The sequence below is a fragment of the Neodiprion lecontei genome, chromosome 5 (genome assembly GCF_021901455.1).
Source record: "Neodiprion lecontei isolate iyNeoLeco1 chromosome 5, iyNeoLeco1.1, whole genome shotgun sequence".
NCBI lineage: Eukaryota > Metazoa > Arthropoda > Insecta > Hymenoptera > Diprionidae > Neodiprion > Neodiprion lecontei.
The window spans coordinates 34,412,843-34,439,510 of record NC_060264.1 but is presented as its reverse complement, the minus strand read 5'-3'; the positions used below and the strand labels follow the sequence as shown (position 1 = coordinate 34,439,510).

General features: G+C 38.4%; 1 protein-coding gene across 2 annotated transcripts; it reads right to left on the bottom strand.

The window, feature by feature from the left end:
- Positions 1-19,553: 19,553 nt before the first annotated feature.
- Positions 19,554-26,400, bottom strand: LOC107219711. Of its 2 annotated transcripts, none has more exons than XM_046741915.1 (7): positions 25,630-26,400; positions 24,710-25,047; positions 24,427-24,567; positions 24,139-24,336; positions 23,836-24,015; positions 23,213-23,711; positions 19,554-23,026 (listed from the first exon to the last, which is right to left on the bottom strand). In XM_046741915.1, exons 2-7 carry the CDS (start codon positions 24,914-24,916, stop codon positions 22,326-22,328), a joined length of 1,926 nt encoding a protein of 641 aa, XP_046597871.1. In that variant the 5' UTR covers positions 24,917-25,047; positions 25,630-26,400; the 3' UTR covers positions 19,554-22,325. The 2 variants fall into 2 exon arrangements, with proteins under 2 accessions (XP_046597871.1, XP_015513514.1); XM_015658028.2 differs by having other exon boundaries at positions 24,710-24,996.
- Between the last annotated feature and the right edge of the window lie 268 nt (positions 26,401-26,668).

Here is a 26,668-nt window from a genome sequence, read left to right as displayed (position 1 = left end):
TAAAATTCCTTTGAAATGTAAAATCATTCTACTATTCCTCACCTACGAATAAATTTGTGAATCAAAGTGGATTATTTTTATACAAATTGAGAGCCAAATGGAGGTCAAAAAATTCATAAAATATTCACAAGTTCACTTGGATTAAAGTCCGCGGTAATAGGTGCTAAAAAATGTATGAGTTACAATTTCCAATACATGGATGTGAGAAAAATTGTAAGATGCAGGATATCGTCGTTTAGAAATTTGCTTCATGAAAAATATCAGATCTTTGAATATAAGAACATCGCATCGAAAAAGTTGATGAATCTAAAAATTTTAAAAGTAGAAGAATACAGAAGTGGAAACAGGATTTAAAAAGAACTTTGAAATGCAACATTAGGATATCATGAAAACTTATCTCAGCGTATTTATGTAGAGGCCTTTCGAAAGCAATTGGCCACTATTACACTGAAAACCATTCAATAAACAACCAAGTATTAAACTCAACACGTCGCTTACCGTACGAAGAAATAATTTCCATCCTCACTTTATAATCAACACGATATTCGGCATTTCTTTGGAATAAAGACTAATTGTGAGTGAGACTAATTAAAAGGAGTATTTTAGTCTCATAAAAACTGCGGAACGAAAGCGAAATAGGCATTGCTATTTATCTTGTATATAAGAAATTACGCGAAAAAAAAAGAACCACAAATATAAGCATTTTATTTCACTCCAGAATCACTCATAAACTAATACTAAGAGTTAACATACTTTTCTAGGGAAAAATGTCACTGATAAATGACTCATAAACTGTACTAATTTTCCGCGCTGAGAGATCACTAAAAAGAGAGTAAATACTAAAATTATTTCAATTCAAACTGATAATGTTAAAAAAACAGTCATAAGCCGACGTGCATTTCTCTCTGTAAATAAGTTCCAATAAATTAGTGTTTAATTCAAACTATTGATGGTAAGAGAAAATACTACTTTATTATGTATAAAAGTTGTTGCAGAGTTATAAGATTTCTACGTAATAATGTCATAAGAAAAATTACCAATGTAACAGTTTTTGATTTATAATTTTTACCAAGAAATAATGAATTCTATTATTTGAGGAATATTGCAAAACAATTGGATACCTATGTGCCGGTATTTTCCGGCCCCAATAATAAACCTGTACGGACTCGTATAAATGCACCCAAATGGACCCACACTGAGTGATCCACCTTCACACTTATGTCACAAAAGGAAAAGGATAATATGTCAATATTCCTGGTTTGTACAAAAAATCGTGAATATCGAGGTAATAATTAATTTCTGAGAAAGTTATCCCATTAAAGTTACTACCCATATACATGTTTTACATGAAGTATACGTTTTTGGGATAACTGAGTACGAATCCGAAATCGGATTTAAGAAATTCAAAATGGCGAGTTCAACATGGCGAACGACAATTTAAAATTCCATCGAATCCGCAGGAAAAACTCTGTCAACGGATTTTTGGCGTCGCTGATTACGAATCTGAAATCAACTTTTGAGAATTCAGTATGGCAAATCCAATCAGCGACCCCGAAAACCCCTGCTTAGAGTTTTTTTTACAGTATTTGATCAAATTTGACATTTCTTCCACCATATTGGATTCAATTTTTGAAACCTGATTTCAGATTCGTAGTCAATGACTCCAAAAACTATAGACTCGGTACAATAATGTGCGACTCGACGGGTTAAAACGTGATCAAAAGTACCGGAAAATGTTTATCCATGCCGTGAAGTCTAACCTTAACTAACGAACATCTGACCGACTAACCTCTCTTTTTTCCGGCATCACCTTCCTTACAATGAAGAGAGTCGATAAAAAATACCTCGAGATTGAGCGGACGTCGAAAAGAGTGCATCAAAAAGCGAAATAACCGGTTGATCAACGGAGTAAACGTAGGAAGTAAATAGATGGCCAGTCTCATTCACATAATAGGTGCGGAAAGAGAAGTACGCGCGGAAATATATGTGAGAAAGAGAAAGCCTGCAGGATGGACGCCGAATCGACGGCCTCACTCAAAATAGATCTTTATTATTGAGTGTGACGTCACGCCGCAGCGAGTCTCGGCCTATACACGCGTACACACACGCCTATATGTAACTGTAAACAACGTGCATGCGGGTACAAAAGTATCCGTACGTCATCGTCGCAAAATCTGATCTCTCCATATCTCCATCTCTCCGCAGTATATTCTAGGCGCTCAGTCAGGCAACACGCGGACCACAATCGGCTCCTCGAATTATTTACATCCCTACCAGTCTCAGCCTTCGCGTGTTTTTCACAATATCGACACGTCTTTTATAAACTCATAAACTCCCATGCACAAACATTTGTGTCGAGAAGTAATTCCAATCAGCCTTTTCTCATTGTTGTTTCCTTCCTGTTTGTTTCAAATCGTGGAGACCGATCGACAGATCACATTTTCAATTATAACCGATTAGTGCAAACGTTCTCTTGTTCAATTGTCGCAAATTTTGTATGCTCGTTAATTTCATTCTATTTCAATACAGACTCATTAACTTGGTATCTCTTAGAGGTTAATTAATCGCCCGTCTGCTCCATATAAGGATTTACAGGAGTTTGTATTAGAAAGAGTTATATTTATTAATAAATATCAAGCTCTTACATATCTTTGAATTACGCGTCTTATTTTCGAACTGACGCGGTTTAGCATCGGCCATAGAATGTTGATTATCCAGAGAGGATGTCTCATACACATACCTATGTGTCTAACTTGTCCATCGAACCTTTGTCTAACCATTTTTGAATACAGGTTACAACATTAATACTATATAAGTATTGTATTCTTGTGAAATTTTTGTTTACGTTATACTATTGACGTAACAAAAATATATCAAAATAACTCGCTCATCATGCCGTGCAGTCGGAGCGTTTGGGAATCGTTAACGAGTTGTACCTATAGGTGTATGTAGGTATATAATACCCATACGCGTTATATACATATACATATACCAGTGAAATATTGTCCCTGTCGTATAGAGGTGTATACAGAATTAGCATTTAACGAAACACAGTATTCCCCATAAAAGAAAGAAGCAAAGAAAGAAAGTAAAAGAGGGAAAAAGAACGGCATGGTTGACCGTATGGCAGCTCGCTTGTAACGATATACCTTATACATGTATGTATGTATATGTACAGGTATACAGGTATAATATACCGATGCTAATTTTTTCAAGCTATTCGAAATGAACATACTTTTGAAACTGGAATCGATGGAACGGAATTCCTGTCCTAGAGATGCATACTCTGACCGTACGAAATTCCAACGCTAGGTTGTATGCAGGTATGCTTACGTACACAATCAGCTTGCATCTATTGCATACATGTAATACGTACCTCCACCTCATTCCTGTGTAAGGTTCGAGCTGTTATTATGTATGTATATATTACTCTATCTTTTCAATAATTCTCCTAAAGTTTATCAAATTTTTCGTGCAAATTTTCGTAAATTTTTTTATTTGGTTCCATTTTTCTTGTCTCACAAAGTTTCACACCAATTGCTTACTTTGAACCACATATTTCATTGACGTTGGTAAGTTTCGACAGCAAATTTCGATTACGTCAAATCATCGCGGATTTATACTTATATAATGGAACTTATTGCGTGAATGCGTGTTTAATGGTTAGCACAGATTACGACACAAGATTTTATCCATCTTGCATACGTTACACGATTGCCTCCCCATCGATTTGAGAAAATATCAATTGTGTCATGGATAAGGTTCCAATCGCCTTGTAAGAAAACCTTTGTCAGAACTATAATCTCGTAACGATCTTTTACATTAACTCTTGCTTCGGTAACAGGCTTACAATTATAGGTATACTCATGTCGTACGATGTATAGGTATACCTATAATCGTTCACCGTACACGTGGTGCAAGTCACTTATCAAAGCAAGCAAATCCGGTTCCTGCCATGCTGAGCATCTTTTATTAATCGTGCAAGCATGCGGCATCGACGGCGTACACAGAAATACTTTGTACACAGTATTACACATACAAAGTATATGTGTAGATTCACCTTTGTCAAGTATCATACTAGTATAATGTACACATGGCCACAGTGATTCTGAAACGGATCACATTTTTTATATCATTCGGTTACGTTGGCAATAGAGAATTAGCTCTCAGCGCCACCGACGGCTAGGCGTGAAACAGGCTCAACCGTTATGCCCTTTCAGAGTCACTGTGGTTACGTGTACTCCATAGTTTACATTGAATGATAAGCAAGATTCCAAGATCTTTCCTAATTTACAAGTTCGACACAAATTTGAAATTTCTATACCTCAGGCTATCAAAAGATTGCGAACGACTCAAAACAACCGACTCGAACAATTCTCATGCAAAATGAAGCCAGAGTTAGCAGCCAAGCCTGTCAAACTTTTTGGAAATATAAAAATGCAGTTTACTTTTATCCTCATAATTCTATAAAGGTATCGGAGGTTCAAGCTATTTCTGAAATTTTGAGTTTCGGTTTTCATTACCTCATTCGAATGAATGTTAGAACGTTTGGCGGTTCATTCTGGCCGTTAGCTTCAGCCTCGTCATGGAAGTAAGTATAGTCAATTCTGTTTCGCGTAATTTTTTCAAGACTACACTCCAACAAATCATGTCCGAGATTCGTGTTGCGAAATGAGTGATTTCGGGTTGTGGAAGGATGTCCAAGTGTCATCTGAAATCCTTGCCCCGCTCGGTCGGCGCAGCAACACTCTACAGGAATCAGGATCACATACTGTGAAATCATTTTTGTATTAACATCCAGCTGTGATCGTCGTGCCTGTGTAGTGAAGGTATCGGGGGAAATCCCAGCTCGTAGCAGCAGTGCGGTGCCTGATATCATCTCGTATAATTCGCTTCCCTGGGGCCAACACCTGCTGGTCCATGTTTCACCTCGACAGGAACGGCGGCTATGCCATGTGCACATAAGTGAGTATAATTAACGGTCCTAATCCAACTCATTCCGTCCATGATCTCGCGCCGTTACGTCATCGTGGAAAATAAAAAACAACGTTAACAATATCGTAAGGATGAAGTCGTGTAATCATCAACGAAAACGCTGTTCGACCGACTGTTGTTCCGTTTCGGCCCATGGGAACAATCGTCTGCATTTTCGTCTCCCTTTTTTTTTTGTTTTTTTTTTTCGGCGCGCTAATTATTGAACTGCGGAGTGACGAAGCGGGATGATGACGTCATTATTATAGTCGGAGGTAAATGACGCGATGTATCAGGATTTGATTGTTATACGATAGAAGATCATGTAACGAAGCCTTGTGATTGATTTCCGCACTGTAGAGACAAATTTTCAGTTGAGGTTACTGTACAGTCCAACTCCGTGCGGACTATTTCAATTGTTTTAGCGTAACCGGTATTTTAATTTTAATTTTTATTATATTTATATTATTGTATTTAATTTATTCATTATTTTATTTTTTCTTTTGTTTTATATGCCTCGATCTAAATAGATGGCAAAATCGTATCATTTTCAAGATTCCGTGATATATTTAGATCGGTGAACTGAGAGAAAAAAAAAACTTTAATTCCGACGTGAAAAAACTGAAGACTTGTGAAAAAAATAGGAAATATAGAGATCACATTATCGTGTGGTGTTTAAAAATCACAATACGAAACATTGAATCTGTGTGAATTTGTTCAGATTTAAACAAATGGCGTTTTCGCAATTGATTTGCGATTTTGTATAAATTTCATCAGTGTCTGAAGAAAATGTGAAAAAATTCCCGAAACCCTTTTGGGTTGTTAAGAACATCATACTAAAAAATGATTAAAATCGAAGAGGATGAGGTACATGGACTGCTAATTTGACGTGGAATGCCCGATGTATAAACTATGAAAATTCAAATTTTTCTCAATGCGCGGTAACTGAGTAGAAATGAAAATTGAATATAATTAGAAGAGGCACAAAGTGAAATGAAAACAGAGTCGAGGAATGGAAATGGAAATGGAATGGAATAGAAAAATTGCCACAGCGGCCCTCAATTAGATGAGTAACCGTTTGACACGAGTGTCGCTAACGATGGCGGGTAGAGGTATACGATATGCACATCGTACTCACGAATCATACCTAGGCCTGTAACGCCGAGTCCTGCAGGGCTGACTCACCGTTTATCAAACTACACGTAGCTCCTTCCATGATTGATACTTACACCTAATCCACAAAGCTGCGACCGAAAACCATGAAAGAGCTGGCCGTGTGTTTGTGTGCGTCGGAGTCACACATCGAAAATTCAATTGATGTGTGTATGGTAAATTTTTTTCCACGGTGAATCATTTTTTATCCAACGTTTAACGCTGTAAACGGGACCAGAAACGTTCTTGAACTCGATCTCTTTGTCAAAGTATCGTGAGTTCGTGCCTGCAATAATCGTCCCACATAGGCACGCGAGATTTCTTCGAAACCTGATGAATATACATGTACAAGCATTTTTGGACTCCGGTGAGTCACAGAACTTGATACAATTAAGATTTGACATTATTTTCGAGGATAGCGGTCATACGTACGCCAAAGTTTCACTCGTTTTATCCTTATTTATGCATACCCATATACCTATCATATCAGATAATTGTCGGCCACCGGACGAAAACTAGGACGTTTCGTGTTCCTGCGAAAGGAACAGCATGGAATGAAGGTAACCCCGAGATCATGAAAGTATCGAGTGAAATTATTGATATTCTAGACGATATCAAGGGCGATAAGGTGTTTTTTTAGTTAAAAAATTAACGTGGCTCTGGTGACAAGTTTCATATGGGATAGACGACTAGAGAAAATACGCATATAGACATCAAATTTATGAATAATTCTTCGCCTCGGTTACAATTGAATAAAAAAATGTGAAAATTAACATAATATTCTTACACCTATACACGTACCGTCTTGTATGTAGGTAAATACCTGTGTAATGCACGCGTGTCATTATAGGTATAGTAAGCTTGTGAGTTGTTGTGTTGTTTGTCAGGCGGTAGAAATTTTACCTTTGTGTGTGCGTTACGGGATATACCTTATAAGTGAAACAAAAGAAGAAGAAAACAATAGAGAAAGACAGAGATAGAGAAAGGGTAAATGCATATTGGAAATTTCTATTCTGTAGAATACGCAGCAAGCATGCGCGCGGTTCCAGGTGAGACTGAATATGTGACTGAATATACCTGATCGCGTGGTACAATATCAAACCTTAGGGTACTTGACCCGAAAATACCAAATTCCATGAAGTAACGATAGAAACGGCGCGTGCTTTCGCTCCGAGTCGGGAGAGTCTCGAAGTCAATTCGTATCACAGTACCAAGCGTATGTGTCTAATTAACAACGAGTGTGTGTGGCTGTATTTACGAATGGATGTGCAAAATGGTATTTATAGAATTCTACGTAAATCGCTACGCGGTTAGGTATAATAATATGTTGGAAAGGTACGCATAATATTACACGGCGGATATCTGCGTACTACAGTATTTCGCAGGTATACTACGTCCGGGTTGGTCAATGCGATCGAGTGGCTCGATCGCCTTGATGATCGATAATCAGGCTTCCGTACCGCCGCGTCGCCTTGTTCTGCCGGACAATTATCGACGTGTTCTGAATTCCGCCGATATTTGAGGTGGCGCGTTGCGCGGAACCGGTAATGCGCAGCTTTGAAAATGACAGCTTATGCAAGAGGGGGATTTCCCAAGTTCCTAGATTTAATCGGCTTTATAGACTTTGCAGCGATGTTCGGACGAACTTTCCGGCGACTCAAATTATGTCTTTATTCTCCTGCTCGTCGAGACAGTTACGTACTATATTTATTTATTTGTTCATTTAGGTATTTCCCAATTGGAGAAAATAGAAACTTTCGCCAAAGGCAGGAAAACATCAATTATAATCTATGTTTACTTTCTCATGCATGCGTAATTCTTTCGATCTTGTAATTGTTCACCTGCAACATGCGCGCGCAGCGGTCAACGTTCCGAATCCTGTATTTCACGGGTCAGAAGTCACTCGTTATAATTATTGGGACAAATCAGTGTCAGTTAACTCCGGCACGTCGATAACTCGGTCTGACTCTGATGGAGACAGCGATATTTAGACCAATTGCCGAATTCTGGCGTGTCCCAAAAACCCGTTCGCAGCCGATAAAGCGGTCGCAAAATTGATACCTGCATCAAAGTCTGCTCCAATTGGGACAACGATTCGTGAACCAAGCATTGAAAACACGTTGCTTTTTTTAAAAGTCAATAAATTTCAGATTTCAAGTCATGATGTTTCTCGGAAAAAGTACTACCAGTTACTGGTATATTCTGGAAAATCAATTCTGTATCTGCTGTGGAGAGCGTGACACTCGCTAGCGTACCTTGTACATATAACTGCAGCACTGGAATTAATTGGAATGTCGAACAGTACCTCAACTGAAGTGATGATGTATCGCTAAATATCACCGCCGTGGTTTGATTTTGTCTATGTTATTAATAATAATAACGTACACAGTATACAGCGTTCTAATATATTGCGTTCATCCGCGATCGTGTAACTTTCCCAATGGGCATTTAATCAAAGTCCAAATCAGCGAGTAATCCAGGCGAGTGAAAGTTTATAATGTTCCATCTGAAGGGTGGAATTTTTCTCTGGCAGTCATTCGAAGGATCTATGGGGGTTCGAACATTCCCGTTAGGTTTACTGCATCGCTCAGTACCAGCTAGCGAGGAACAGATGCTACTCATGTAAGCCATGACTCACTGAAAAAAGAGCCTGAACAAACACACGCGATTGTTATAAACGAAAATGACGATAATTATTGTCATCCCTAAGTGCTTAAGGAACTAAATACGCCTAGTTTAAGTCGAAACATAATGTCGTGTGAATTGAGAACAGGCACATTATGCCCACACAACTTCGCATCTCGACGCAAAGTCGACGACGACGTAACAATTTCGTGGGCATTTTCCTTTCTGAATACGCCTGGTACTATGCCTTCATTATTCTACAATTATCTATACCTGCTTGCTTATTACATACCTACAAAGCGATTCAGTCGACAAACCATGATGCGTAGACGCTCTTTCAAGTATCTCGACTCACGCGAAATACTTACCAGGACAATCGGTATGATCTCGGCCTGAATCACACACTCAGAGAACTTCCGTAATTTGTCAAGGGCGTGTATTGTTTCATCTATTAATCACACTGTTGTAAGTACTGTACGAAATGTAAAAGTTAGCCATTGCGGTAACTGAGTTCTCAGGTCTCGTGCTTTCTTCAGTGATGAAATCACAACCGAACGATTCTTGCCACCGCGTCGTTCAGCCTGAAGTAGTCGTCGACAGCTGATCAACGCTGTACATTATTTGACAGCAAAAATAAAATCGCAAGCGAGTCAACGGGGGCCATTTTGAATTTGAAGCAGCGTTTAAATTTACGCGGGATTTTTATACTATCGCGTTTTTGTATGGTTTGATTCTCAAGAAAGAAAGGAATTCCGTCTATCCAACTCCACCCACGCGTCGTTATACGTAAAACGGATTGTCGCGCGAGCAGAACCGGGTCATATATCGACTACGATGACCCAGCTGGAAGTGAGAACCATGAATGAAGATGACGTAACGTCAACCCCACGAGGCAGGTGGTGTGGAAGTGGCTCGTATTCGGAGAACACGAGCTCATAAAGACGTGAACCTTTGGCATTTCGAGGTGGGTGCGTGTCTAGCCTTATCATTCCGCGTTTGCTGTATAAGGCGAGCCCCTCGACGTGTGGAAAATTTTTCCTTCTTCTTGTTTGTTCACGTATATTTTCTTTCAAATCAGACAAAAATTAAGAAGGGTAATCCCTGATTTCCCTTCATTCTTGCAGGCCTCATATCGGGGCGCGTTTATCATAATGTAGATGAAATTTTTCCCTCGAGCTAACGCGGGGTTGATGGTCACAGTCATGACAGTGTGGCATATTACCGAGAATTATTCAGGATAATTAGGTTGGGTTTAGTCATCGATCGATCGGCGGAAAGCGTCCCACCCTGCACCACGATACTAACCCCCAATTCTATTGCGTCGCAAAGTTGGTATCGGAGAATTACTCTTCCCCCGAATCGTTTGTTTTTTTAACTGTCTTTTGTTACTTTTGTATATTCTGGAAGAGGCGACCTCATGATACACGATAAGATCTTTCATCCGGTTCATAGTTCTAAAAAGGTACATAATGCAAAGTGAATGTCTAAAAATTCGGAGAACGCTTTAAGCTGATTTTAATTACACATGAGATGAAGTGGGCATTCCCCACTGATGATCACTTGCTTAGCACCTAACACACGCACACTGTATCCAATCGTACACTACACGTATCCACGTGTATGCTTAGTTCTATTTCTGAAACGATGATCGTTCTCCTTTACGGAGAGACCGTTTCGGTAACGATTGTGAAGAAAATAGTAATCATCCCTAAAAAAATTAATGAACTCGTGACAATAGATCATTTCTTGTAATGCCTTCTGGTGGGAAATAATAGCGGGTTCCATCAATATTTGGGAATGATTACCAGTTACCGTTTCGACGTATACGCTATGAAATTAAAAATGACCATTCGCATGGAATTATTGAAACATTGGTATGTTTGTTTAAAATTCTACCAGAAACAGAACTGAATATAGTATGGCACTTTTGCTTCTGCGAAGATGACATTCAATACCATACAAATTGTTTGGTATTATTGCTACACATCTGGCGACGAGTTCTGTTACCGTATAAGACTGATTATAATTTGAAACCTTTATTATATATGGCTTAGGAATTATTTCAAGCGTTTTCTGAAACAGTTCTGAAAACAGTTACATTTCTTAGAATTCCGGTTTAATTCCGGAAAATTTTTTGAATTACCAAACCAAGATAGTAACTGTTACCAAAACGGTTTCTCCGTGTTCCAAGCTCGCAGATTTTGAGCCTGTCGAACGTCAAAACGTCGATCCGGCACCGTAAACGTATCAATTCGAGCATCACCACGGAAATTTTGACCTAGTTGAAACATTTCGTGACTCGATCGTGTGACGAGATTCAACGTAATAGCATAGAGCAAAATATACCGTTCAATTCCTCGAATTTTCCATTTTCTAATTAAAGCTTAATCTCGAACGCGTTATTCTGATCTCAACGTCGGCTATATTTGACACTAATCGGTAACCGTTTTAGTAAAACTTTGTGGATTAATTAACGCGTAATATGATACACAGTTTCAGTTTATAGCTAGTGAATATCTTGGAAAATCACAGTGCGAGAGGCGCATGCTTTGGATACCTGTGTAATCCCCGTTGTTGTTCGGTGCTTACGTGAAGGTAAAAACTTTTCGAAACATTTACTTGCGGGCGGATAAATTAGTCGTCAACGACGCTCCGCGTATATTTCCATGCACAGCGTATCCGTATTTAATCTGATCGTCCGTGATTTACATATGTATATATATATATACGTCACATTCTGCTTTTTTAATACCAGGACGTATAATCAATTCGGTAAGCCAATTAATTAATGGCGTGAAATCCGAATTACATACGTCCTCAACCAGTTAACGCATTTTGCCTTTCTCACTAATTTTTTCCCTCCGATTGTCACCCTCTTATACCCCCGTTACTTCACGGCCTATCCTATGCGATATTTCCGCACGCACGTTAATTCGATTTCTCGAAACTTGTTCCGATTAATAATCTAATGGACATTATCTATTCTACGTTTTCCGGGAATAATTCGTATATAGCTCGTCGTGGAAACGCGACATATCGAATTACGGGCTTTATCTCGATACATCGGAGTTAAATTATATTCGTATAATTATTACGAAAATTGAAAGAAACACTTATGAACTTTTCGTATAGAATAAAATCTTTCCGTTCTCGTTGACCCGAGCTTGCAGCACTTTAATCTTATAAACTTTCGTATTGGTAAAACTAGTATTGGAATGCAGCATTGTGTTCGATAATTTCTTTCAGATGTTTCGTTTGTATATACACAATCCCCCAAGAATCACTTGGCATTGTTACAATTCGCAATTTAGCCACATATCTCCAGCCCACGTTGGGTGGCTTTAACGACACGGTCATCGCGTTTTAACAGTCGTTCAAGCGTCGCGTCGCCCGTCAACATTTCAGTAGTATATACACACATTCTGTCGTACTTCGCCTTCCAGTTTGCTACAATCTCTCATTACTTGTTTTATTGAACCATTCCAGTGCTCGTAATATACCCCTTTAATTCCCACGCAATCAAGGCGATTCATTCAACGTATCACTTTTTGCTACTATAATTTTTTTTTTATATGCTCTCTCGTTATTTTTTTAGTTTTTATTTTTTTCTGCTCGGATGCACTTCTACGCGGATTCGTTCGGCAATTAGAAATCTCCACAAAAAGAGGGAAGAAATATATTACACGTACGCGTAAGTCCTTGAGTCCACCCGAGTGTTTTTTCGTTCTCCGTTTTCCAAATGCGCTACTCTTCAAGTGCCCCGAATGGGATTAGGGAACATAAGTATTGGATTACGAGATTAAACATCCCCTTTAAAGTCGGGTCTTTTTTCTCGATCCGATCCCTGCAAACTGTAGTTCTATTTTTTACAGCCTGTAACAGCTGGTACTTTCTAGAACACCTAATACATAAGTGTATTCAGTAACATTTGATTTTTTAGATCGATTCTTTTAACACACGATAAAGTTAGTTTCGAGGCAATTTGAATCGATCGATATAACGCGTTTGTACATACATCTAATTTGCTGTACCAAAAATTTCTCGGAAAGTACTTCAACGTCCGAGAAGACCACTCAAGTCTGATGTTCATTATACACCCACATCGCGTAAACTTGTGTTGCATAAGCTGTTTTATGGTTCGCAGTGTTTAGTCTCGACTACTGTTGGAACGAATCAATCCACAGGGACATTATATTATTCTTCGCCGAAAATGAAATGTCGTTAAATCAGACGTTAGGTTATTTGTTGCGTGTTTTTTTTCGGAACAGGTTTACTCCGTATAGCAAATACAAACTCGTTATATTTCGAGTCGGTGTATTTTTTCTCTTTATTGAGCATAGATTAAATGCTGTCGCATTCGGCTCGACTGCTCATTTAGCCGGGTTTACATTTTGATAGAATGGAATCCTCCGAAAATTTGCAGTTAAAAAAATAGGTATAGCCAGAAATCGAACGCATGCTCAAATTCGGGTAAAGATTTCAACAGTTTCTGAACTTTGATTCGTATCGAAATAAGTTGCTTCAAATTATGTGAAGTATGAAGAAGCTGACGCGCTTGGTTTGGTGAAATTTCAGTAAACATTATACGTTTAAACTAGTTTTAAACATTCATGGAAGTCCCCATATTTCAGAATTCTGATTCAATATGGCGACCCCGCGTAGCCAATGCTGTTTAAGGGCATTACAATGTTTCTCCGAAGAACGACATTCGGGCACATTAATAATCCGACGATTAACATCCAAACCTTATATATACATACCCATCAGATGTAAAAAGCCTCGAGGTCCGTTGAGATGCGAGCTGCTGCCGTTTCTGTGGCTTCTGCGGGATTCGAGTCAACCAGTAGGGTTATGATCTTCCACGTAGGTAGGTATATACGCGTCTTGAAACACGCTGGCCTATAAACCGGCAGCAACTGGACATGAATGTAGCCTATAAATAGTCCTGAATGGTGTATTTTTAGTAAGGCATATGCCATTCGAGAATGCCGTTGGTCTATTTCCGGCTTGTTATGATCCAGGAGGAATCTATTGAACGCTCGGAGGAATCCGATCTGATTCGCGGACACGCAGTCGACTCACCGCAAAAATTTGCTTGAATAAACTTTCGAATTCGTTCGTGTGGTATTAGTCATCTATTTTCAATCGACAAAACCCTAACATATCCTGCTCATCGTTACATCAGATCACTATTCCGGTTGTACGTAGGTATTTTAAACGCTAAAATAACGTGTGACGGATGCTTACGAGTATACAGTGATTACAGACGATCGCGGGTCGCTCTACAAGGAGTGTCCGATTTGTTATCCGCAATCATCCAGCAGACGTCAAACTAAAAATTTCCACGTCAAATTTCTACAGGTGATAAAATTTTTCCAAAAAATCTTTCTGATGCATGATTGCGTCGCAAGAGATGACGGAACGTCGGAAAGAGGTCGCTATTACGATTTACAATCCTGTTCACCGAATTACTTTTCGCGAAAGCTGGTAATTAAGATTTGTAACGATATTAGGAAAACCCGTATAATTCACGCAAGAGTGAGCACTGTAGGCGTCATAATTGTTCTGTTTTTTACACTCCGGCGTTCAGGTCCACGAAAATGTCAACCGTTTACACCTGAAAACCCAGTTGTCAATACGAACTCGTTGCAATAAGTTCGTGTTGCATCACTCGTCAGCTACAAAACTGCTAAAATTGGATTGACAAAATTTCATACACTGATCCCCATACATGTGTATACACAGTAATTATCTATCGATAGAATGGTATGTTGCCTGCTACAGTTTAATGCGCATGCGCTCAAATTCGAGAGCATTTGTTTGTCAGGGTGACCAACAGTCATAAATTCAGATTTATGGTGGTAAGAGGTGAGGAGGACTGTGTCCGCGTATAGAAAGTGTCCATAAAATAGAGTACAATTGAGATGGCGTTGCTGCAGCAAAAGTTCCACAAAGCGCCAATCAGATTGTTACCCTTATTGTTTATGAGCGCCATTCTGGTGACTTGTTGAACCACTATTTGTCGCTTTTTTGGTGGACACTTTTCCAGTTGAAAGTCCATACGAGATACTTCTCCTTACTTTTACTCTCTATATTAAGATGACAGGTCACCGGGATGTATGTAACCTTAAAAACTTTGACAGTTGTCGGTATTGAATGCAATTGCTAGTGACAACTGTCAAAATTTTTGAGGTTAGGTTCATGATGGTTGGTCATCCTGACAATCAACCGCTCTCGGATTGTAGCGCATACGCATTAAACCATAGAAGACGACGGACTATTCCGCCGATAGATAATCACTCTGTATAATACGTATAATATATAGGTAGGTATATACTTGGTCAGCTCATACATTCATTCAAGTATTTCCCTATATGAATTCACGTAATGATACCCTTGGTTGTTATTTAAATCGTATATGGATAATTGAAATCAGACTGTAGCGATATAATATCAGAGACGTGATGCGTGTACAACTTTAAGAATACTCGAGAAGCTATTCGCTGAGGCTTAAGATTAATCTCGCGCGATAGTTGATTGCTCCTCAATAAGTTTAGTGGTCCTTAAGAGAAACCGCTCCAAAATTGAAATCGAAATATGTTACACACAGTCAGCGGTAATTATATGTATCGAATACGGTATGCCGTTTCGTATACCATCGACCTATATAAATTTCGTATCTATTTACATAATAAAATCTTATATCGCTTTCGGGATCGTCAGCTTATAAACTCCTGCGAATTGATCATCCATGGCCGTACAGAAAAGAAAGGATAACAAAAGAAAAAGAAAAATAGAACAAAATAAGGAAAAAAGAAATTCAGGGACCTTCGAGCTACGTCATGTAAGAATAAATTGGGTTTACTGCATGCAGACGAGCGTGACATCACGTACCTTCTAACGTTTTAAACATATACCTATTCCGCCAAGCCGTCCTCATGAAATACAAATGAAACAGATGTATGCAATCGATTAAGATTAACGTGGGGTATATATAACGTGAGTAGAAACAAAATAAATGAAAAGTGACAAATAGTTCAAAGCATTACTCGTCGATTATAATCTTTCGCCAACATCGCAGATTCCTTGGAATACCTTCTCGTCTGTTTTTCAATAGCTGTGAAGCATTTATTTTTTGACCACCACTACTTTTCACACTTTGAATAGATCAGTAAATGACTCACGATCATCGACGTAGTTACGTTGTTATCCCGAAAATAGAACATGTCTACTATTTTTAAGAAAATTGGACACGTTCAAACATGTGTGTAACGGTATACCTATATGGGTATGTAGGTGTTTAATAATTGTGCCTAAAAACATCCTGCCGCCTCTTAATTGCTCACTGCATGCGTGTACAATTATCTTGAGGATTTCTTTCAAGCGATGCCCTTAACACGCTTCCACGAGCTTTAACTAACTGCCGAAACTCTCACAAATAGGCCGTTGCCAAAGGTGAGAGAAAGAGAAGAAAACACAAAAAGTGAGTAATATCTGTAACCGGCTGAGGATTGTCAATATATTTACTGTACTTTTTTACACCAACCAAAAATAGTATCGTTTCGATGATCCTTTTGTCATTTCTACCCATATACGTCAAAACGTGGCGCATTATAATTCTCACATCAGCCGCTTTCTCAGCTAATTAGCATAATTAACCATATTACAGCCGTTACGTGCAATGGACGTCAAAAAATTGATTAGTTGAGACCTAAGCTCATTATAACTGTGCCTTGAAGATTTCATACGCGCAAATACAATCTTTTTTTTTTTTTTATCCCACTTTTTATTCTCTCTGAGAAACAGACAGAAACAGATTACCTACATCTTTTATTTAACAATCCCTGATGTATACACTTCGGTACTTATAGTCATCCGCGTGGGATGTCCAGTCCTGGCTTTAAGGGTAAAAAAAAATTGTTCAACATCATACCAGCTACGCTCGTCTACATATTATATACACATCAAGGCCCCTATTTTTAAACGTGATCTCAAGTTTTTATAGATTTTAATGTTGACTGAGCTTAGACGACACTTCTATTCTTTATTTATTATTTCTTCATGAAATGGTGACCATCCTCTCGTCAACCTTCCAGGATCCACGAACGGTGGAAATAAACCTCGCGCAGCGTGGCACGCGACACGGATCTCCAATTAGCTGGGAATCCCTTAGTTTCGAATGTGTGTTGTTGATAATCGACGTGGTGACGTACCTACTGGGAATCTGCATGTTCCCTCGTCCGTAACGGATATAATGGTGTCATCTTTTTACTGTGTCCTGGTACCGCCAACCGTGTGCCTCGCCATGCACTACAGGGCAAAAATCACATAACGGTCATGTTTGCACAGTAATTAAATTTTACAATTTACAGACGTCGTATAAACGGTTGCAGTGGTCTACTGTATACTAAACTTATCAATCTGACGTAATATTACTGTACTAGCAGAGAGAGGAATTGCAGAACGTCATTTTTCACGAGGCTGAAGTTAGTAACGTTAATGTATCGAAACGTTGAAACAAAAATTACTATTTCGTACCTTTAGAATACCTGAAGAAGTTGAATTTACAAAATCTGAACTTGCCGATGCTGTATTAACAGTTTACTATATTCCAAGCAATCTTAAAGTTGCAAAATAAGGACTTTTTCCAAAAATGCATCGTTACAACAACGTTACAAACTTCAGATTGATCATTTTTCAGTCCCGCGCGGAGATGAATGGCGTCGCAAATTATCTCCCGTGACTTAATGATCGAACTATTTGATTCACGAGGCGTAACATTAGATCACGGACAATCATATACTTAGTTCCCAGAAATTTGTTCACGGTGTTGGACAATTCACAATTCGAACCGATTTCCGGAGATTACGTCACCTGGTACAATTTGTGTACGTATATGATATACTTGTCGACCTTGCCATATTATATACTCGAGGGTTAGAACATGTATAAGGAACTTAAATGTAATTTCCCTCCCAGAGTTTCGAAAATATTGTTTGCAACTTCGAGTAAGGAAAATTGTGAAATTCTGTAACCAAGTCGATAAAATTTGAGAAACATGTTGCATCTGTTGGAGTATAATCTTAGTCGCGTACAGGAGAAAGCCTTTAAATTGATGATGTGGTGGAAAGGGTGAATTTGCAAACTCTCTACAGACACTAAATTAGGATCTAAGGTCTTACCAACAGTTGATCTCATTTCTCACACGAACTGCTTTTTGTACACCGGCCGGGTAGGTACGTTTAACTGTAAGAGATGACGTCGGACAACTTCTGACGTTTGATTCCATGACACAGAGAATTCCGTTAATATGAAACGTAACGTGAAATTAAGGAATGAACGAATCGCAACAGCCATCATCCGCGCCGAGGCAATCTGCAATCTGGTGTAATTGTACTTAAAGTAACGTGATTGATTCATTCTTCTCTGACGACGTATGATCACAATTATAAATACCATTCTATTGGCGTGACAAAACTTGGAGTTTAACCCTTTCAAAACGGTTGTTCATTCCAGTGTATATACGTTTGAAAAATTCATAATCAAAGTTTTAACCAACCGATTTTTTTTTTAAGGATGGCTGTGGCCAACAGTTTCAATACCCATTTGACAAAAATATATCGAAGACTGTCTCTTAATCAAGTATGTTTCCTAGTCGAAAAAGTAAAGCTAAAATATTAGAGAAAAAGGTATCCACTGTAAGGTACACATGTACAACTTTTGGTATAGGTTTAGGAAAATTCTGGAAAAATTCAAACATCGTTGTTGAAAGATACAGAGTCGAAGCTCGTTGAATTTTTTTTTCCCGCCATTCGTTTTGATTCAGTTCTAAAAGGGTTAAAATTGTTACGGATGATCGATACAGAATTTGACTGGTTGAAGTATATTAAAAATTTGCCTGAAATTTTTACTTTTCTTTGGTTCCTTAAGGAATTTTTCTTTTTCATTTCATTCTCCAACCGGTATTGGTCAGTTGACGACGTCCCGAAGTTCCTCGAGCTATGCGATCAGCGTTAGCAAATATTGCGAAACGTGTGGAGAGCGGGACTGATCTATGACTCACGATCGAGTGCGACCTAGTTTGATGGGGTAGTTCTTGGTAAAATGAAGTCACCCGCTACCGGTAAACTACCTACCTGTCTGACTTATCCACCCCCTAACCAAACCCTGAAACACAATGGCTCACGCTCAAGGTGATAAGGCGATTCCGATGAAGGGTGGAGTGTAATCGTGAAACTGAAAGCCGTGAAAAAGATTCCTAGTAGTATCAAAGTAATGCGTAGTTCGTTCAGATGTGCAATCAACGAATTTGTCTAGAAAGTTTGAAAGGACGCATGAATTAAATTTACATGTGAATTACAATACAGGATAGAATAGATTAAATTAGTTTCTCACACTGTTACAAACAAATTGATACGACTTTTTGCTAACTTATCCAGACCATGGGGGGCTTAACGTGAACGTGGTTAGGGCAATATGGCGTCAAGATTTGGAGTCACCTGACCGTTTCAGGTACATATAGTTAGCAAATACAAAGGCATAAAAATTATTGTACAAGCTGTAGGACTTTCGTTAAGTGACATTACATTCCTCTACAGTGAAACATGGGACTTAAAATCGCCTTTTTAACTAAATACGACACAGCAAATATGCTCTGTGGTATTATTTACTGCCACCAGATGGCGTCTTATTAATTTATGGGTCGAACAAGTAATCCACGTTCCCAAATCCATTGCGCACCATGAAGAAAATAACACGAAACAAATGGAAATAGAAATAAAATAAATGTTATGATAGATATATCTCTTTAATAAATTCATTACAATGATATCGCAGGATGTAAATCGGATTTATGATAATGATAGTTTTCAAATAAGCGCATAACGTTGATAATTCAGTATAAATACAAATTTGTATACGGGGGATCACATGCGTATGTAGTCTATAATGATTAAATATTGAAATACAATCTAAATAAAATGTCCGCGGTATATATTACAATGAGAAAATATATAATTATTCGCTAACGTATTTGTAATACTACTACATATTATCACTATATAAATGTACGCATAATCATCTAAATGATAGTTATCGGTCGCAAATCGTTGTATTAATATTAATAAAAATAATAATAATAATAATAATAATAAAAGTAACAATTGTCGCAATAATAATGCTAATAGAAATAATAATAATGATAATAATAATAATAACCTTCGTGCTACTTCGGTATAAACAGCCGTATATGTAGATATCATAATCGTAGTAAGTTATGCAAATCTACCTTATTATAATAACAATATCTATCGTGCATTCGTACCGTGTGTAAATCTCTCTGCGCCCCACCTGTCCATTTCAATAATGAACTTTCAGAATCGTGCTTACAATTAATATTTCACCCAAAAAAATTTTGTTCAAACATTCGATTTGATTTTTACTTGATTTTCGCAAATGGTGAGAGCTACAACTGACAGAATAAGCGTATTTTCGTATTATGTATATATTGTACACCGTACATACATAGTTAAAACTGAATAAATCTTGTTGAAATCAGTACGTGACCAAGTCGCATACGATTAAACGCATTGGAAAAAAAGAAATTAACTATCATTGCGTCATTTGTCGAGGAAAAAAATAATCAAATAAATTCAATAATGAGAGTGAACGTTTCATCTTTCTTCTTGCAAATTGCAAGTTTCGCGGGCTTCTGATATAGGTTCCAAAGTGTATCGTGGTATGGTTTATAATGTATGAATTTGATCTTTTAATACGGGAAAAGACGCAATAATGTTAATAATAAAGATCATGAAAATGATAATAATAACAATAATAATTACGATAAATACATAGTTTTAAAGATGAGTAGTGCGCGGGAAATACATTGACAAATTTTTATTCAAAAATATTAGTTTTCTAACTCAATATAACAAATGTAACAATAGTAACGCGTAATGAAAACAATACGTAACACGAGTGTTTCTATATGTATAGCAGACTGTCTAACTAATTTGCCCTTTTCGTGTTACATGTTTCGTATTTTATTCCCTTGAATCTCACGTTTATATGATTCAATCTTTTTGTGATACGGTATGATAAAAATGATTTATCAATTCAACGATTAACTTAATCATTTTCAACAATTCAATAAAATTTACTGTAGCGAAAACATATTCTGACTTTAGTGAAGAAAAATAATAATATAATTTCAGCACCCTAAAAGAAATTTCGTCTACCGGTTTAACGATCAAAATTCTGTTTTCGAATAACAGAATGACATTTTACCAGTACAAAAATACGCCCAACTAAACGATACCCGGTATGAAATCGTGGCTGACGCAGCAAATTCAACTAATCAATGGTAATTTCAAAAGAAACATACGTATATATGTGTATAATATATACCTTTACAGATTCAGATTTACGAAAACGATTACATTATAAGAAACGAGCCTTTTGACGAATCCGTTGGAAAAATGATATTCATAATTGACGAGCTAAATGGAGAAACAAAAGACAAACTGTATAAGGAATATTCAGATTTTCCCCGCGATAGACCCGGAAAATTGAGAAATCAAAGTCACTCGAGGTTACCGTTATTGTGTCACTGGTAGATAGTATAATGTGTCTACTCATAAAGCGGCGCACAATCGAATTGTAGTACCGTCTTTTCTTTTTGTTAGAAGACCTAGATAAATAGGTTTGTTTTTCCCAATTTCCCGGTCGTACAGAGTTTCAAAAATTTCGCTTTTGAAAACTACAAACTCAATTTTATTTATAAACCGTATTTCTTTGGACAGGTGAACATTACGCCTCCTTCTCGAGGACTCGCTGACATATCTGATTTAAACTCCAATTCAACGATAAAAAGTGCGTCTCAAATTGACCGTTTTTTTGGCAGGTGATATGAGAATAAAAATTTCAAAAGTCTCTATGATTCGGCGAATCAGAGTCCGAGATACGTATCTTAAGGCCACAAGAGGGCTTCATACCTTTTTCACGCCGAAACCAAAGGTTTTTTTTTAGAATTCCGCTGCATTAAAATTAGCTACGATGTTCAGGTCCAACTAAGACCATGAATAATGTAAGAGAAATAGGCTGTCTCATCGCAATTATAAGAAAATATATCTTTCGCGTATAAAAAAACAAAATCAAAACCAAATTAACAATAATTACAATAAATACATCTGGGCGCAAGATATATTTCAAATTTTATAAAATTCATTACGACCGAATCGGCTTTTCTCCACACTACCGGTCTATGTTGTAATTAGTAACGTTTATCTAAAAATATAAACGTATGAGTATCGCTTTGCATCCTTCAAAAAAAAAAAAAAAAATTTCAATATTCTTGTAGCACTTATTATACTATCGTCGGGCGGTAAATTCGAAAATCTCTGCCTCAAAACAGCATCCAAAAATTTACAGTTTATTTGCACTTCTTACGAACAGAGCTGAAACAATTCCTTGATTTTCGTCACTTCAAAACCATAAATGGACTTATAATCAGCTTGCTACGTCTCCTTAAGCCATTTACTCAGTTGAAAGACGTCTTGTCTTGTTTACGATCGTTGTAGTTATTCTAAAAGGCCGGAACAAGGCTCGGATATTCTCTTCAGCCAATCGCTTGTTGAATCAGTCGTGTAAACGCATGGACCAATGCGAAGTCGCCTAGGTATAAAGTTTGTAAGAAAGGTCGGTGTGACATTTTGATTTTCCGACTGCATTGGATCTCTGTTTTCATCGCATGTATTACCAACTCCATTCGAATTATCCTCTTCGTCTGAGGAGCAGAGGTCGATAACCGTTACTATGTTCTCTATGGTCGATGATCTTTCTTCATCTCTTCTAAGCTCAGGGGTTCGAATTATCGATAAACGACTCAAATTCTTTTCAAGACTCTCGTTCTCGTGCTGAGAACTGCTCCCGAGATTCTTAACTTCCGGTGATCTCAAAGGCTCGGTTGAATCTTGAGTTTCTTGTACCCGTGCAATGGGCGTCACTGTTGCTAACTCGTCATCGTCGATGACAATGAGGTCGTTCTCAACGCCAGCATATTTACGCTTGGCAGAAAGGGACGACGAGAAAGAACAACGCCGTTTAGATTTGGGTGCGGGACGTGGTCCACCGCCCCGTATTTGTCGAACGCGCTGTTTTGGGAGCTGGTATTTATCAAGGTTACTTTTCAACTCGTCGATCTGTCGAGGCGTTAGTAAAGTTATGGGTACGATAGCCTTGCGACATGCGACGCAGAGTATCTGCGATCGAATGCTTAATACTGAAATATAAAAAGGGTGGTCATTTGTCAATGATGCGTGATAAAATTTCATTTGTACTGTACACTAAAGACTGGGGCGTTCGTTTGTACACAGAAAGGGGCACAGACGTACATGCCGTTATTTTTCTAAGTTGAAACGTCTGTGCTCCTGTTAAATTATAAGGCTAGGCGTCGATCAATACGTACTAGGCTTGCCCCTCAAAGAATTGAACTTGTACTCGTGTACGTAGTCGTCTTGAGGAGGCTTGTCACGATTTGCTTTATGCGATACGATCCATCGGCTAGTATCCGTTATTCTGTCTAACCATCTCGGTCGAGAACCGTTGCTAAGCGGTGGAGCGATCAAGTATCGCTCTATCCTTTCAAGTCTTTCTTGTTGCGTTACTTCTGTCATGGTACGAGATTTTTTAGCCATCGCTATACCGGCGGGGGAGGAAAACGGAATCGTTGGACAACGTGCCAGGTTTACTGATCCCCTAATACGTCTAGAGCTTCGAACCGCCTCCGTTTTCGTCGTCGCTTCCGCGCAAGATTTTTTCGGTAAACGTTTCGAGTCGTTTGACGATAACGCGAAATATTCCAGGAACTGATTTTGCACCATTTGTGGTCCTGCCGATACCTCCGGCGTAACAGGCCGTGAATTGCCGCTGCTTTGTTCCTGTTCGCAGCACAATTTTTCATGTTCCTAAAATTTTCAAAACCGTTTAGTAACGAAATTACAAATAATCTACCAAAAGGATTTAATTTGCATGGTTTTAGTTTTGTAATTTGACAATGGGCCAGAGACCAAATGAAAGATTATGATGTACCTTCATTTTCTTGAACTCATTGAACTCGGCGTCGCAGTTATCGCAGAGATATATGTCATCGCACAGAACTGGCTGAACCACAGTCTGTAGCTGCTGTTTCGTTTTGCTGGCTGGTCCAGAAACTCCGCTATTCCTCGGAAGCAGCAACCTTCGCGGGCTTTCAATTTTTTTATCGTAATTCTGAAAACAACATTGAAAAAATACCAAAGTTTAGGATCATTCGAAGACAGTAAGGTGTAAGTATTGCACAAAAACATGCAAAATAATTTATGAAATAACTGTGATCAAGTAAATTGAGCGCACCATATTTTCATTTCGGAATGTGACAAGCAGCTTTCCAGTGCTTTTGTGGAAGAGGCTCGTAGTCGAGTCCCAATTATCGACATATTCTAGCTTGTCTCTCGGGTGTTGAGCGAGGTGGGAACAAAACCTCAGCAAATATTCGCTGCGGTGATAAGTATAGCAACGAAAAACCAGTTTCTTCAGGTTCCCCATCCAGCTCTGCAATGAAGAGAAACAGAAGAACGATCTGATTTCACGCCACAAGAAATTAAGGGCCTGGCTCCCAACTACTTTGCTTTAAATAATTACCTCGTTTATCTTACGGGGCCGTACAAAGGGATTTGTGAATTTGATCTCCTTAGGCCACCATTGCGGTTCACCAATCACCTTTGCAGTATCGTGCCCGAACGAGCACTGCACCATAAATGTTATGAAACGTTCCAGTTGAGGCTGCAAAACCATTGATTCATTATTTCATATCAGAAATTGTTAATTGAAAAGTCTGAATTTCTGAAGACAGAAGCATGTTGAGCAATATCACTAATAATTCCTGGGTGCGAATCCTCCTAATTAACTTCAGAGTCCTAATTACCAAGGTGATTTTTTCCAGGGAAGTTGGGTACCCGTCCGCAAAAAGGAGTGGAAGATTCGAAATCATCGAACCATCCTCGATGCAACCGGCATCAGTTGGCTCCTTGCATTCAGTGGCAGCCATCATACTCTCGTCCAAATTGTTGGGGATTTGGTCGTGCCCGAGTTCTGCCCGATCCCCTGGCTCTTTCCCTGTTGTAAACCTCATCTTCCTCTTACTACCATTCTAGTAGTTAGAACATTGGCTCCGCTGAGGTATTAGCCGCGTTTATGGCAGAGAACTTAGCTCTGCAAGTTGCCAATTCTTATGTAACATCGACGCAGTGTTCGGCATGTAAACTGTTGTGTGTATAATTCAAAGGTATTTCAGGTTTGGAGTAAAAAGAAAATTGGTTGAGGATTATTACATTCTTTATTTATTGACTATAAGGATAATAAATACACTACAAAAAAATGATTGACCAAAGTAGAGATTTACAGGACGTTTCACATGTTGGAAATAATTTCAGAGGATTTGGTCAAATGTGACAAATTTTAATCATTCGGGTCATGTTGAAAAAGTAGAAAGCGGGTTTTGCAGTTTCTGAAGCTCTCATAGAAGCTTGGTATGCATGATCAACAATTGATTGCAATGTTCAAAAGCTGTGCTCTATTTGCCTGGTCATATCTAGCGATGTATTTGCCATAAGTAAATATCGAAAATAATAACCTGCGTGGATTTGCAGGAAAAGATAAACAACCGTTAGGATGTTCCAAGTCAAACAATTTAGACGCAAATTACAAATGGATTAACGTTATCGCGATGCTGACGTCAGGGAAAAAATATTCACTTTTCTCGTTTGAAACTAGAGCTTCGAGGATAACGTTTCCATCGAAGTATGACCAAGTGTCAGTTAGTAGTCAAGTATGCACATATATTACCTTTGTGTTCCAAGCTGTCGCTATATCAACGGTTAGCCTCCTCTATATAGAGAGTGTTTTGTTTTGCTCCGGTTTTTCCCCCACACTTTATAGGTCTTTGCGAGGTTTCGAAAGCAAATTGGTTCTTATCATCGCCCCGCGCTGCGCGCACACGATCTTCCTTCTTTCTTTATTATTTTTTTCCATATATTTAACGCGTTACACACCCCCTGCTAGTCCAACTATTATAGTCAAAGGACAGGCGATCGGTGGTTGGTGGTAATACCCGCCAACTAAAAAATGGCGTCGGATCATAAGCGCTGAGCAGGATTGTGGTTTGACATACTGCAGTTGACACTGATTCAACTATCGCTATTTATCCCTAATTGTCAACCCAGTTCACAAATATTCAATTTTCAAAATATTTATGAAAATCTATAAGGAACACACAATCAATTAATCTCCACTTCAGTGTTGTTATTTCCATTTACTATTAACAATCTCAAGATGGGTGGACAGTAGCATTTCTCCAATTATGACGCACAGCCGCAAACTATAGAGTACACAGATCATTGTTCTAATATTTTTTTTCTAACGCTACTAGCGTCACCAATCGGCTCGCAGCTATGGCTTTCCCGTTGGGACTTCCCCGTTAAATTCCCTTCTCCATCACCACTATCCCCATGGCCATTGTTTATTACCCGCCATTACTCGCGTTTTCGCAGTCTAGCCAACGTATTGAAATTACACGAATATTTTAGTCATATGGAATCATGAAACGCAAATAACAAAGCGAAAAAATGTTATTTTTTTCGATGCCAAATAATGATGCTAGAGCTATCTAATATGTCGTATACGATTGTGGGTATGACACACCAATTCTAAAAAGTATAATCTCTCCGATTTATAAGTACTGCTGCCCACAGGATGACCGTTCAAATTAAGTTGTAATCACGAGGATTACAAATAGTTTTCGTTTACAGTATCAAGTTGCAGCCATTGAAGTTGATTTCAAGTTGAAACGGCATCGCGCTTGTTTTTATATGATCATTTAGGCCGC

Bases quoted from the DNA above. Each gene is read 5' to 3' on its own strand.
- LOC107219711 (XM_046741915.1), bottom strand. From the start codon at position 24,916: ATGAGGTTTACAACAGGGAAAGAGCCAGGGGATCGGGCAGAACTCGGG. The intron at 24,337-24,426 runs GTAATTATTTAA...TCTTCATTGCAG, and splicing joins GGCCCCGTAAGATAAACGAG to AGCTGGATGGGGAACCTGAA. The intron at 24,016-24,138 runs GTGCGCTCAATT...TGTTGTTTTCAG, and splicing joins CATTCCGAAATGAAAATATG to AATTACGATAAAAAAATTGA.